Source organism: Rhinolophus sinicus, chromosome 15 (genome assembly GCF_057876585.1).
Source record: "Rhinolophus sinicus isolate RSI-liver-muscle chromosome 15, RSI-T2T, whole genome shotgun sequence".
Taxonomy (NCBI): domain Eukaryota; kingdom Metazoa; phylum Chordata; class Mammalia; order Chiroptera; family Rhinolophidae; genus Rhinolophus; species Rhinolophus sinicus.
In genome coordinates this window covers 13,676,628-13,692,066 of record NC_142515.1, presented here as the reverse complement: position 1 = coordinate 13,692,066, position 15,439 = coordinate 13,676,628, and the positions used below count along the sequence as shown (strand labels likewise).

The 15,439-nt window shown below is 39.8% G+C and overlaps 2 protein-coding genes across 4 annotated transcripts in view; one reads left to right on the top strand and one right to left on the bottom strand.

The window, feature by feature from the left end:
* CCDC186 (coiled-coil domain containing 186) overlaps window positions 1–7,185 on the bottom strand; it is a 44,756-nt gene extending 37,571 nt beyond the window's left edge. The window contains exon 1 of one of the 3 annotated variants that reach the window (XM_019725197.3): window positions 6,986–7,185. The gene's annotated coding sequence lies outside the window, so the exon portion shown is untranslated. Of the gene's footprint in view, window positions 1–135; window positions 259–6,985 lie in introns of those variants that run through there. The other 2 variants (XM_088791854.1, XM_074339016.2) reach the window with 2 other exon arrangements.
* Window positions 7,186–14,642: 7,457 nt separating this feature from the next.
* Window positions 14,643–15,439, top strand: part of TDRD1 (tudor domain containing 1) — a 37,247-nt gene continuing 36,450 nt past the window's right edge. Inside the window, exon 1 of the mRNA XM_074339015.2 lies at window positions 14,643–14,967. Coding sequence (XP_074195116.2) covers window positions 14,643–14,967 — 325 coding nt within the window. The remainder of the gene's footprint in view (window positions 14,968–15,439) is intronic.

Genomic DNA, 15,439 nt, shown 5'->3' with positions numbered 1-15,439 from the left:
AAGTGTGTACTACATTGGGTCTACAAAGGGAGAACAGGGGCTGCCCTATGAAGTGGGTCCTCAATGGCAGTAGGGGCCAGGAAGCTACAACATTACCCCTAAAAAATCCACACACACTACTTCCACAAAAACCACCATCAAATGCAACCAGATGAACTAGAGGTCCAGGGCTCTCTCTTCCCTCCTTAGAGGTTCAGGTAATGAGAACTCTGTCCCCACTGGCTGGTCTTCTGCCACTAACTCCAAAAAGAGTTAGCTAGAGAAAAGAGAGGGGACATATTTTAGAGCCAGATTGTACCTCCTCTTCTACATTCCAAGCCGCTGGGAACTAACAGCTTCAACCTTTCTTCAAGGGAGAAGAATGCGTTTGTTTTTTGTTGCTTGTTTTTTTTCTAAATGATTGAAACCTCTCTTAATTTCTGGAATGTTTTCTCTAATAATCAGAAGTGGAAGAAAAGTTATGATATCAAATTAAGACATTATTCCTCTGCACTTCAGAAGAAAGTGGAGGGGAGATGGGGGCATTTTACACAGTATGATAGGAGACCCATTAAGGAAAAAAAATAAAACCTTTTCATGTTTATACCTCAGAATTGTGATTCCTCAGTAAACCAGTTGTACTACTTTTCCAATCTTATCTCGCAACACATTCCTAAAATCCTAACACTTCACTCTATTCTCCTAGTCCCAGATTAGCCTACTCAAGATTCCTCCAATTTGCATATTAACATTTTCATGGCTTTGCTCATATCCAAAAGGTCCTTCCCTTCAGTCTATCTAGAGCCCACTTACCGTGTTTCCCTGAAAGTAAGATCTAGCCGAACAATCAGCTCTAATGCGTCTTTTGGAGCAAAAATTAATATGACCCGGTCTTATGTTATAGTAAAATAAGACCGGGTCTTATATTAATTTTTGCTCCAAAAGACGCACAGAACTGATTGTCCAGCTAGGTCTTATTTTCGGGGAAACACGGTCTATTTAAAGGACTGATTCTAATGCCACATCTTCCTCCCAATTTTCCCTCATCGCAAGTACAAAAATTATCTCATGTTAATGAAAACGTCCTACATTTATACTCATCAAGTACACAGTCACAGCCTTTCTTGTGACATTTCTTTTAAATGATCTTTACTTGCAAGGAGAATGTTCATCCTGAACTGACTCAAACTTCTTAAATCTCAAACAATAGTAAATAGATAAATAATCTAACAAATACATTCTCCACTCCACTTACACTCATTCTTGCACATGCTGTTCAGTGGTTCTCAATGAGGATGGGACCCACTGGGTTTACACAATCTGGGGGACAGAATAGCACATTTAGCGGGTGGGAATCAGGCTGTAAGAAGACTTACAATGTGCAAAACAGTACAGAGCAACAAAAATCTGTCTCATTGTGCTGGATATTCACTTGGATAAAAAATAAAACACCCGACTTTACAATTACCTCAGTTTAGATTCTGTTTTACTACTTTAATCTGTTTTACTCCTGCAAATTAAAGACTTACTATAACCTCAAAATACAAGTACTTTCTATACTGCTGCTCAGTAATAAGCCAATGACCTTTGAAAAAGTCTTCATGTAAACGGGCATCTGATAACACTTTAGCTTTCAAATTTAGTTTTCCGATGCTCAAATGAATACTGATTAGAGGCAAAAGGAAAAGGAGAGGGGTTAACGAAGATCTATGTGTATATATGTAACAAAGCCATCATCAAAGGTTAAATAAATATAAGAACAGCGGGGGACAGGGAGCCACAATGAGCTTGATTACGTCCAGGATGAACCAGGTGGAAAAACAGTCAGCTGAGTCCTCGCGTGGGCCTCCAGTGGACAGGACAGCTGCTGATGTTGGCCAATTTGGTTGCTGTCCAAGCGTTTTTGCAGAAGGGGTTGGGGGTGGGGGGGCATTGCCATCGAAGCTACTACAGATGAAATAGTCTAGAAGCAGACTGAAGAAGCTGGATGTAAAACTAGACACTTGTTTACAAGACTGTTTTAATTAAGAAGTGCTTGTATAAATTAAATTCACACTCATATATAGATATAGTGATTACAATTATAGATTACAATGTAAGTTGCTTTTTTGAGGTAAAGAAATAACACAGGTTATTTGACTTTAGCAACTATAACTCATTAGGAGAAAATACTGTATTTAAAATTTTAGCACAGACACAAAATTCCTCTTAATTCAGCACTCCCCCCCTCCCCCCAGAGTTATTTTTGTTTCTGACACAATACTACAGGACCAATTCACACTTCAAAATTGTTTCAGTGGAGTGAGAACTGGTTTCGCTCTTACTGGAGCTCATCAGCTGTAGGCAACTGGTCAAGAAACATTTGTTGTTTGCCTTAAAGAAACCCAGTATCCACCTTGGACTTTATTTCTTAATGGAAGAACTCGTATGTCTATAAAATCATTTCCATACAAGAGCCATATAAATGAAAACACTGTCTTTAACAGCTTTTAGAACTTTTTCTTGTTTTCCCAGTAAATTAGTAGTATAAACAACAAAAAACTCAAAACCCTTGTTCAATAGATTACAAATACAAATGAATCCAATCCACAAATATTTGGTAAAAGGTTATCAAACACGCTTCATACAAAAGTACCAAGTCAGAAATACATTTCCAAACCAGGTATTAACTCATTCACCAAGTATATATTAAGCATGTATTATGTGCAGGTACTGTTTTTTTGTGTTGAGAGCACAGCAATGAATAAAATAGTCTTCTTTTATGGAATTTACATTCTGGTATAGTGGATCAATACATAAAAACTCTTGTTAAGTTTTTTACTCTGTGTTTACATTATTTTAACTGGAAGGTCTGTCAGTGTTCCATCAGAAGCTATATAACATATGCATGAGTTTTTTTTAAGTCCAACAGAAAAATGCGACTCAGTTCAGCACAATATTATTTACAACAAACTGTAAATGTTTAAATTACAAACTATACCATTTGAGTCTCAAATAGTACCAGCTCTATATTCCTCCAATTATTTCCATTAAGACAAGCAAGTTAAGTGTGTGACAGCATTCCTGTTCTTCAATATAATGGTTTACCATTCTTCGAAGGACAAGTACACTGAGAACGTTTTTTACATATTCTCCAAATACACTTTGAAAGCAGCGTAAACAAAAGAATACCTTATCTTGCTGACCAGTTCTAACAAGGTCCTGACATGGCAGTCAGAAGGAATAAATTAAATCAGAATTTGCAATTACAGTCAGAAGGAATAAATTAAATCAGAAAAGCATCCACAGTCCAACATAATCATATCATGGCTCCCAAGTAACTAATTTTTAATAGACATTAACTTTAAAATACAGACTTACCTGGATAAAACTTTAAAATATAGAATAAAATTAAAGAACAGAAAAGAATCTTTGTAAGAAACATGAAAACCTTGTTTCACATGACGAAAATACCTGACACTGAAGTTCATAGAAGGTGAATTTATGCAAATCAAATTCTACTTTTAAAGATTAAAAACTGAGCTGGCTATTTCAAAGAATCCTAGACTAGTTCAATCAAAGGGAAGAAATATTTTGTAAACTTGTCACATTCTAATTAAGCTTTTGGGTAAGATTTAACTTTAATATATGGTTTCCTTTACATGAAATATATCACTAGATTTTAAAAGTTGCTTTTAGTTCACCAGTTTAAAATGTATGTTATATGAGGCCAAGGTCAATTATCCCTGTGGGGAGTTGTTAATCTTTGCACCCAAGACTAAGGGCAGAGTGAATTTTACCCCCCCCCCCCCCCCCCCCACACACACACACACACACACGATGTTAAAAAGACAGACTTAGGGCAACAGATGCAGCAGGATCTTCCCCACCCCACAATAGTACCAAAGCCTGTGACAGAATAACAGAAGAGAAATTATGGTCCATCAAGAGTCCAGCAAAAGGAGGTAAGTGACCACATCGTGTATTGTATTACCAAGTTATATGTCATAGTATGTTTGGCATCTTAGATCCATGCAATTTTATATATCTCTAATAATAAGTTTTTAATAAGTTTTAAAGCAGGAAGTTATTAATATAAAAATCTTATTTTGAAGCTACATGTATAGAGCTCACCATTTAAATTTTAATGGGTCTAAAAAACATGGAAAGTATTTTCAGCTAATTTTTGTTTCCAAACCTGAAAATTAAAAGAAGGAATTGACCTGCAGTTCCCTTTTCAAAAGGAAGGCTAATCACTTTTAAAAAATTTAAGATAAGTTGTAAGTCTACCTTATATTAAGGAGTTCTACCGTGTTTCCCTGATAATAAGACATAGCTGGACCATCAGCTCTAATGCGTCTTTTAGAGCAAAAATTAATATAAGACCCAGTTTTAAAATAAGACTGGGTCTTATATAATATCAGACTGAGTCATATATTAATTTTTGCTCTGAAAGACGCATTAGAGCTGATGGTCCAGCTACGTCTTATTTTCAGGGAAACATGGTATAATGTTTAGATTTTAAACCACCTTTGGCTTGGGCTTGGTTAATCTGATATGACGTAATTTACCAAAAAATGTATTATTCATTAGCACTTACTACATAATCATCCTTACAGTACTCTGACTATCAGTTCATGTATCTTAATGACAAATACATTCATGATCCAATCAATACTTACCATTGCGGGGTCTGATTTCCACTTTGTGTGTATTGCCCCTTCACCCCAATATTTTTCCTTTTGTTTACTTCTTAGCCCAAATAGATTTTTAAATCTCAGTAACTGAGAAATAAAGTTCAAAGGACAAGTTTGAAATAATATAAGATTAGAGGGTTATTTGTAAATTTAAATTATCTATGCTCCCACTGTTGCCCTGAAATTAATACTAACTATATCATTCACAGTACTGTAAGCTCAGTGACATGTTTATGAAAAATTCAAAAATCGGCTTTCAATTAAAGCTAGAGATAAAGCATAAAGGAAAACCCTAAATTTTATTTAAAACAAAACAAAACAAAACACCCCAGAACTTCAGGTCAAGGATTTTCTAACATGAAACTCTTGGATGAATTGGGAAAACCAGTGCAGATTACCAGACATTCTTCAAAGGGAAAGATGACTTTTCTAAATCTGCAAATAAGGCTGTTTTGTCCTATCATCTCTCCCTGAAGAGCACGAATACTACTGCACTGTTTTACCTTCACTCCATAATGTCAGCATGTAGCTATAAACAGATGTTTTTAACTTAAATATAGTAAGCAATCATTATCAGTTATGCTGTCACTGTATAGCCTCAAAGAACATCTCAAGTTTATTGAAGGAATAAAAGGGTAAAGGGTGGTTGGTTACTGTGCTATATGCTTCTTTTGTGTTAACAATTAATGACTGAAATACCAATGACACTCTGGAATCGCCACTGTTTAAAGAAACCTTCAAGTTTATATGCAGGTATTGTGAATTAGACAAGGCCTTAAAAACAAAATCAATATAAACACAATCCAGGCATTTCCAAGTACATTCTTCAGTAATTACATATGCTCGCCTATATATATATATATATATATATATATATATATATATACACACACACACACACATATATAACGCATACACATATATATATGTATACTTGTATATGTATATATATGTGTGTGTGTATATATGTATGTAAAAAGGAGTTTTAATTCTTTATACTACAAGACTTCTGAATTACTCAATACCTTCACCGCATTTAAAATAACATGAAAAGACTATAAAGGAAGGGGGACCAAAAGGCCAATCACTGTTTTCCATTTGTGTAATGATGGATAAAGAACTGAAAAGTAGCCGTACGGAGAACAGTATACTTTATACCCAAGCAGACAGTTCATTTTCACTGTCAGTGTCTCTAGAACCTTAATCTTTTCCACAAGACCAACAAAGCAAATATGAGTGTGGTTAGTTGAGAAGGCTACACCCGAAGTGTTTAGCATACCTGAACACTTAATAGATCTTTGTTTTTTGAATGACACCAGCACTCTTGAAATACTGTTGTACTGATTTACTGCACATTTTCCTTAGACAAAACCCAGCCTACCATTTTCTAAGAAATAAAAAAGCTGGGCATCAAGGAAACATGACACATGCACGGAGAAAACTGCCAAAATGCCTGGGACGTACAGCGTGTTTCTACGACGCTATCTAATTTCCATAGGTAAGAAGACTATCAAGTTGGAAGAGGCCGTTTGTAATCCAGATGTTATGACTCCAAATGCAGGCCTCTTTCTCTAAAAATCAAGATGTCATTATTAGCTGTAGTTATTAAATTGTTAACAGCTCAGCAATACCACACCTGCCCTGTTCCCCGGGATTGATACTACAATACATGCAGAAGTAGCTTTACCATTTTACACGTTTGATAGACACAAATGTGAAATATCATCCTTAGTAGGCAACGTTTCAAGGTTTATCAAATCCCGTGATGTCCTTGGGAGAAAGGGAACATAAAAACCGAGAACATCTCTCTCACATCCATAATCCCAAAGAATCGTTTCTAAGTTACTGAAAATCACAGCAGTGGCAGTGTTCGCAGGAGGGTAAAAAGTCGCTACAACAGTAAACACAACATACACACATACATACACACACACACACACACACACACACACACACTCAACTTGTACAGACGAAAAGAAATAAGCGGTTGAGTTTACGAAAGATCGCCGAGCAGGTAGGGCTGAGCTGCAGCTCACAGTGCGAGACCAGGCCATGGGCCCAAATCCCGCCGCTCTCCAGGCACCGCTCTGGAGGCGCAGACCCCACGACCCGCGCCAACCCCTTTCGGCCGCCTCCTCCCCGGGTGGCCCGGGACCAAGGCAGTGAGGCAAGGAGAAAAAGGGACCGCGAACTCCGTGCTCCAGCGCCCGCCTCCCCCCATCAGACGGAGAGCTGCCCAGGGACTTGCAGGGCGGCGCGCGAGGTGAGTAGCCCCGCCGCGCCGACACCGAGACTCCCCGATCGGCCCCGGGAGCCCCTCAGGCACTCACCCCACTTCTCCGAGCTTCAGGCCGCACCCCTAGCGAGGGAGCTGGAGCTCCGGCCGAGGGACCAACTTTTCCATACCGGCAGAACGGGAGACGTGGGAGGCAGAGGTGGGGAACCGCCAACACCGCGCTGTCTCCACCGCGGCTTCCCCAAACCCCCGCGGAGCTGACACATCAACAAAGATGGCGGCGACGCTGAAGCCGGCCCCGCTACAGCTGAGGGGGCGGAGCTCCCGGGAGAAGCCAATCAGCGCTGTGCGACCGGTGTGACGCAATGCTCCTTGGGGCCAGTGTAACCTGTCTGCCTGGGAGAGCCGGCGCAGCACCGCCTCCAGCCCCCGGAGCGTCCAGCCGGGCACTTCGATTCGCTGGCGCACACGCCCCCGCGAAGCCGGCTTTCGTGCCGCAAGTCCTGCCCTCTCTGAAGCCCCTCCGTGACTCCAGCGAGTTCTTTCTTTCTGTGGGACTCGCTCCTCGTACTTTGGCCTTTCCTCGTATTAGTCAGGAGCATAAAGCAATAAAAGAGAAGTCGAAATTATGACTTCCCAGCTCGGATGCACAAACCTTACACCTGGCGTAGGCGGCGTCAGCAGGAGTAGAGCAGCCTACCGGCCCCTCTAACAACTCATCCCTGGGAGAGACTCGGGGTTTCCATAACACCGTGAACACCTGCTCCAATTGTTTAATAATAAACGGTTGGGGCGTTCGTCTGTGGCCCCCGACTGTGAGCACCTTGAGCGTAGGCAGTGTCCTCTCCTGGATGGGGTTTGGCGCTGCTCGCTCTTAGCCACAAAAGTGTATGGGGGCGGGGTGGGAAGTGTATCGAATACAGTTGCCTAATTCGGTCGGGAGAAGTCAGGTGAGCAGTTTCCGTCTGTGGAGGTTTTGCAAACCTGCTCTGTCCAGTGAAGTCAAGTTCTTTTGGTTTAGGATTTATTCACAACTGAAGAGTGAAAATAGTTAATTCTGAGGAGTCGTCAATATTATAAGTGTTTGTAAAGCAGAACTTGGTACCTTTCTGTTACGCTTCGTTACTAACTGCTGGCAAAGGAAAGAGGGAGAAACTGAAAGAGAGAAGGAAGGAGGTGGAGAGAAAAGAAAGAAATCATTTTTTTTTAAAAAGTTGTGTAACTTTCTTCCTCTTTCCTTTTCAACAGGAAATGGCACCCCCTACTTGAATGAAGATATTACATGAGAGCACATTTGTAATTACATGAGAGCACATTTGTAGTTAGTCTGTGACAGTAAAAAAATAATGACTTTAAAACAATAAATTGACCAAACATTTCAAGTGAGATGTTACTCCAAGGGAAAAAAAAAATTGAAGAAACTTTAATCTTTTTTCAGTGCTCATGTTGTCAGTAATAACATTCGCACTTTTATTTCTGAAATATATATTAGTATAAAGCATATAAGTAATTATAATCCGGGAACCAAGATTATCAGGATCAGAGAAAGGAAATACAAATATAAAAATCAAATAAGAAAAAAATCTGCAATCCTAAATTTGAATTTAGAAATACCTGTATGAACTCATGGGGCATTTTTTTTGTTTTTTTGGTCATCAAAAAAAAAAAGTCTGTCCATTATAAAGACCAAGAACAATGACCAACCAAATGCACACTCCTATTCTCCAGACTATCATCTCTAAATATAATTTCCCACGAAAAGTCATCTGAGCTGCTCTTGGAGATTAAGGGCTAATTCTAAATCTGGGGCAAGAAATCTGAAATAAACCTTGGGAAGAGGAGGTTGCACCAGAAGACAAAAAAGAAAGCAAAGAAAGATAATAGAGGAGATGTGTCAAAAAAGACTCAGGAAGCAACTCAAAAGATTCAGGAGGCTCCAGCAGATCAAAGATAAAACAATTTTAGCATTCAAAAGTAATAACAACAGAATTGACTAAGACACATGTACTATGTTAAAAATCAATATGTGATAATTTTAAATACATCATTGGTCACCTTTGGAGGATGCCAAGGAATCATCACATTTTTAAAACCTAAAAGAGTCAAGCATCCTACCTTTACTGTTACAAAGTGAGTCTCAATCAAATAGTTAATGTATGAAAGTTCTTTATAGAGTCCAGGAAATAAATGCAGAAGAAAAGATAGACTACCATTATTTTGCAAACCCTCATGAACTAATGGAACTAGGTAATGATCAGCACTGAATCTAGAATCACTAGACGAGAAGCGGATGGGAAACTTGATAGTGGATGGAGGGGGCTGAAAACACTTGAACCTGCTACACCTGTTTTAATATCCCCTAAACAGCTAGATATTAAGTGTCTTCTGATGTGATGCAATAAAGGATCACACCACCACCTGTTAAGTATGCTTGCCAGAGGGGATGCAATCAATAAAATCCAATGTGAGAAAAAAAAACTGCAGTTACTTCAATACTATAATTTCCAAGAAAATGAAAGGGTTAAAAGAGAAATTTCCTTCACTTATATGTGGAATCTACAAAAGAAATTAACGAACAAATAAAACAGAAACAAACTCATAGATTCAGGGGGGTTGGGGGGTGGGGGGCGGAAGGGGAAAAAAGAAACTGGGGGGAGAGTGAGAGAGACAGAGAGACAGAGACAGAGAGAGAGATTACAGACCCAGAGGAGATTGTGAATTGACAATGGTGAATCTGAGCGATGGGTACAAAGAGGTACAAGTTTTCTTCTGAATTTGTTTGAAAGGTTTATAGTTTTAAACGAAGTCTTAAAAATGTTCTCTTTGGGACCACACAGACGCATAATGATGCTCTCAGTGAAGGAAAGAGGTTACGTGTGTTTAGTTTCCAAGACCAGACAGAAGCAGTGGTTAACTTGAAAAATCTTTTAAGATTTTAAGCGGTTAATGTAACCCAAGTGACCTTCAAGGAGCCAAGGTGGGCGTCTTTGAGCTCAAAATTTGCCCTCAGGTTTCCAGGGACACCTTTCTAGAAGCTGGAACCGGCTCTGTTACATTTTCGCGGAGGAACTCCCTGAGCCCACAGCCTTAGTACCACCCTTGGAGCACAGACACGCCACGGAGGCCAGAGCGTAACTTCCCCTGTACGGCGCACGCGGAGGACGCGCGGGCGTTATGGGGCGTACGTGGGCGCACACTGCGCAGGCGCCGCCGGCTGGGCATTGGAAGTGACCGGAGTGCGGGGAGTGTGGCTGGGCTGCGGGGCCCCAGAGCACCAGCAGGCACCACCACGGCCGGGCTTCAGAGTCAATTCGGGGTCAGCGGCCCTAATCTCTCTTTTCAGGTCAGGGTTCTCAAGCACATGGGGCAACCGAAGGGACTCTGTAAGGGGTGTGGGTCTTTGGTCGTTGGGAGCCAGACGTTGGGCACTAGACGTTGAGGTCAGGCGTTGAGATCAGGCGTTGAGTGGGTACAAAGGGCCTGTAAGCGGAGAGAGGATGGAAGGGTGGAGACGACCTTGGAGCCTTGTCTGGGAAGAGCAGGCCTAGGGGTTGGTGGAAGCTTTTGGTGTGGGAGGCGATCGTACTGGGGGTAGGAGTGAGAGACGTTGGAATTGAGTGGGCGAGGACCCTGCGGTTTGGAAAATAACACTTCCGGGCATGACTCTCCAAAATATGAATGTCCAGTTGCATTCCGTTAGGGGACCTTCGCCTTTTCTTTCTAAAAAAATTGGTTTGTGGATTCAGTGCCTTTGTTTAACTCAAAGCTACAGTGCAAACAAGATGAATACTAGACTTCTTTCACCACCTCCTACTTCCTGTAGGAAAGGAAGGTGCACCACAGTATTGGCTTAGATACGGATAAACCAGCACTGGTTTCTTCAGCAAGTGTTTATAGCATGTTTGCTGTGTGCCAATTCTTTTCTTGGCACTTGGCCCCTGCAGTAAATGTGTTTGCCCTATCGGCCTCTGGAATAAGGAAGATGCTTCTGGTTCCCATATTGAGTCGTCAGTGTATTGAATGCAAAATTGCAAGGCCTAGGGATCTGACCTAGATGTTGATCTCAGCCTTGTAAGGCACTGGGTGGCAGAGTGGCATAAAAGCGAATAGTAGAAATAACACTTGCCTTTTAAGTACTTAGTAAGCACCAGCCACTGTACCAAGTCATTCACACACAGTCTCGAATTTAATCGTCGTGATTAGAAGTTACAAGGAAGTTACAACTGTTGGCCACGTTTGTTTCGCAGGCACTGAATCCTAGAAAGATGAAGCAATTCCATTGAGATAGCACAGCTAAATGAGGAATGTGAGACTGCTCAGACTTGGGTCTGACCAACTTGAAAGCTCCTGTTCTAGTGAACCATTGAGTTTCAGAGCTTTAAAATAATGTTTCCTTTTGAGTAGCCATTATCTCTGAATGCATGGGTTACCAGGAAGACCGAAGCAAACTTGAGAGAAAGAAAAAAGTTACAGCCAGCTAAGTATGTGCTGCGTGCATTTTTGGTATTAAAAGAATTAATTCATGGGTTTAGCCTCTAGGCTGTGGTCTCTTGGAAGTAAAGGAGAGGGCTTACATCCCTGCAGTATATCCCAGGATGCTCCCCGCCCTGCAATGTGGGAGGAGGAGCAGAATTCCAAGGGAGTGAAAGAAAGGATTTGCCCTTAGGGAACATCACAGTTAGTTTTGTTTTCCTAACTTCTTTTTTGCCACCTTAAATGGATATTTACACGTGCAGGATTTTTTGATGTTTACGTTTACTAGTGTAGTGCGATAATTTCTAGAAGTGGAGTTACCAGACTTTTTAGCTATATATGTATGTATATTTATTGCCAAATTGTTTCCCAGAAAGGGCGTGTTAATTTACATTCCTTTCAGTAATGAGTGTTTTCGAATTGTATCCATGCTACATAGTTATTTCGATTTCAAAAATTTTAATTACAAATGAGGTGGAATACTTTTCTCCGTGTTATCAGTCTTCATCCTTTGTCCATTCTGTTCATGACTTTTGCTTATTTTATTGGTATCTGTATTGACTGGGCCGCAAATAACAGAAAACCCATGGGTTTATTTGTATCAGACAAATCTATGCAAGTCTATGCATACGCAGATAACAGCTCGTGCTACGACTAAAGAATACTGCTAGGGACACCAGGTTCTTTGCGGGGTTTTTGTGTGTCTTTTTCTTTTTTGTTTGTTTTTTTTGTTGTTGTTGTTTTGTTTTGGGTTTTTTTTGCTCCACCATCCTTAGGGTTTGCCTTCTTATTATGCATGTTGATTCCTGATTGCAATATGGGTGATAGATCTCCATACCCCAGGTCCACTTTGCAGGAAGAAAGGGGTAAAGGACCTTGCTAGCCAGATCTGTCCCTGTTTGTTAGAAAAGGACAAAGCTTTCTGAGAAGCCCCACTGAGGAGAACTCAGAACACGGCTAATTTTGTCTCTCACTCACACTGGCAAATCAGAGGTAGAAGATGGCATTTGGGTCAGTTAACCAGTGTCTGCTACTGTATCTGGATGTTTTTACTATTTATCCCACTTTTTGAAAGGTATCAAATTCATCATTTTTGTGTTAATACTTACTTCCTGGATGCTTTAGTACTTTCTGTAAGTTTTTAACTGTTCATATCATATTTGCTGTCATTTCCTTGGTAATATTTTGTCGCTTTTAGAGTAAAACGAAAAAACAAAAACAAACTCTTCACCCTCTAGTGAATTGCAGGCTGATTCTTTAGGAAGCAGAATCTGACATGGAGATTTGTGTATAGTGTGATGAGTGAAAGTGGTCTACATGATACTCGTTTTTTTGGAGTTATTAAAGGTGGCCTAAGTCCAATACATGCTCGATGTTGGAAAAATGAATATTCTTGGTTGTTTGGTCCCTATGAGATCAAATTTGTTACTAGAATACTTGCTGCTTGTTTTCCCTGTGTGACTAGTGTCTAAGGCAGGTTGTCCTTACCATGGCGGGTTGAATTTCTCCTCCTTCCATCAGTTTTAGCTTACACATCTCAAAGTGACACGGTGAGTCAGAGATTCCTTTGAACCCTTGAGTTCTAGTTTATTGGCTATTAATATTAGCATTCCACCTTTATATTGGTTATTTGTTTAGCACGATTTAGTCCTTTTATTTTCAACCTCACTATATAATTGTTTTCATGTGTGCCTTTTGTGCATAATGTCAAGCTGTTCTTTCTGGGTCTTTTTCTCAGTTCAGTGAGACTAAATCATTGGTACTTAGATTACTTGTACTTGAGCTTGGTTCTGTCATATCATTTGATGTTTCTGTTTACCATGCTTGAATTTTTAATTTTTTTCTGTCGAATTTTCCCTCTAATTTTAGTTATACATTCTATTTCTATTCTTCTGGTAGTTACCCTGATATTTTAATGCACGTTCTTTATATTTCTTGTACAGAGGCTAGTTACTCAGCGTTCATATCCCCAGCCAATTTCCCCTGTAATGTCACAATATTTCTCTCTTTTCTTACTGCATCCAGCATTGTAGTTCTCAGTCTGATCTTTCCATTTAGGTGTGCTTATTGCTGCAGGTATGCTCTCTCCCTGGTAGCTGCAGGTTCTCCCACCACAGCTGCTGCAGGCCTATTAGGGTCTTTCCAGGATCTGATCCCCTGAGAGTTCCCCACCTTTGAGTGTGCCTGTGTATTTCTTTTATTATTTCATTCTTTTCTGGATTGTCATTGAATTAGGCGAGGCCTCATGTAAAGCAAGAAATAGATGAAAATTTTAGAACACCAAGAGGGATGATTTTTATGCTATTTATCTTCTATTCAGAACAGTGTTAAACAACATGTAGATATTACTCAGGCTAGTTTCAGCTTTCTGACTTTTTACCCTCCTCTGAGAAGTTTTGGGAGGATGGGTAAAAGTTTTGCCTGCAGCCTACAGACTAAGCTGTAGGTCACTACTCCAAGAGTTGTTCTCCACTTTTATTACTTCCTCTGGGGAGAACACAATATTCTGGAAGAGTAAAAGGAAACCAACAAACCAGCATAATTGCTGGATAGAGGTTTATCAGGCATTTTTGCAACAATGTGGATACCTTATTTTCACAGAAAAGTGCACACAGATAAGTCTTTAAAAGCAATAGATACAAGTTACAATTTATGGAAGCTCAGCTGGAGATTATCAAAACAGAGGATTTGGGAAAAACACAAGAATTAGGTTTCAGCTGAAGAAAATTGTGAAGAATGGCTAGGAAGGAAAGCATTTATCCGGCAGATGAGAGCAAGGGCATTCTGGGTAGTGGGTTCAGCATATTCAAGCGACATAGGGTAGGACACAGAATGTAGGCGAGGGTGCAGGGATTCTGAGAGGCTACAAAGGTAGGTGATGACCTGATTTAAACAATAACCTCTATCATATTTCACCATTAAGTTGTAGGCTCTAGGTTGGAAATACTTCTTCTAAAACATGAAATTCCTTTTTTATTTCTGTTGTTTCAAAACTTTTTAAAGTAAGGGATGGTGTCCAACTCTGAGGTTACACTTTTGATGTCTCCTGAGTTAATCTTTTGTTGTCTTGTTGAATTCTGTTAAACTTGGAGTTTGTACTTACTGATAGTCATTTTTTCCTTGTGCCTGTAGGACAGGCTTTGGTATCACAGTTATATCTGCTCTGGAATTGTTCATGAGAATTATTTGTTACGTTAAAAGAAATCACCTGGTCCCGCAGTACTTCTACTTTTGTTAAAAGTTGCCTTTTAAAAATATATTTCTTCCCTTAGACTTCTATGAATGTTCAATTGCGGCTTAATATGATGTCAAGAAATAATTTGGAGGCATCTACTTGTAAAATGACAGAGACATTTAATTTTAAGGAAAATGAGAGCAAGCTTCCACCAGATGATTCTTTAAGAAGTCCTGGAAGACCTCCTAACCATCCTAATTTCAGGTTGAAAAGCCCAGAGAATGGAAATAAAAAGAACAATTTTTTGCTTTGTGAGCAAACCAAACAGTATTTGGATAGTCAGGAAGACAATTCACTATCTTCATACCCTAATGGCGTGAGTGGAGAAGTGGTTGGATCCAAAGCAGACAGGAAGACATTGCCAACAGGTGAGTGAAAACTACAGGCTTTATACTACTACGTTCTGATAGTTTCTTTGACTTTTCACAAGTACATATAGCTACACACCAGTGGGTTATTAACATGAACCAAGTGGTTACCATACGGTATTTGCATTTAAATACTGATTTAGAGGAAAAAGCCAGATACCAACTAACCACCTTTGGCTGGATTAATCACAGAAAGGATTCCCGGGGAGAGAATGTCTGAAGATGAGGTTTTCTTTTTTCCCCACAGAGAGCTGTACATACTAGGAATGTAGAAAGGAAACATTTATGGGTGTTCTAAAGATTGGCCATTAAAAAAAAATACAGTACTATGCAGATTTTATGCATGTAATAATAGCGCACAAAGATGTATCTAAGACATTAACTTGTTTCATTTTACTTAAAAAAAAATTCCTTTAGTCCTCATTCTAAAAATCTGCTATTTAAGGAGGCTGGGCCCTGGTGGAATGTAGCC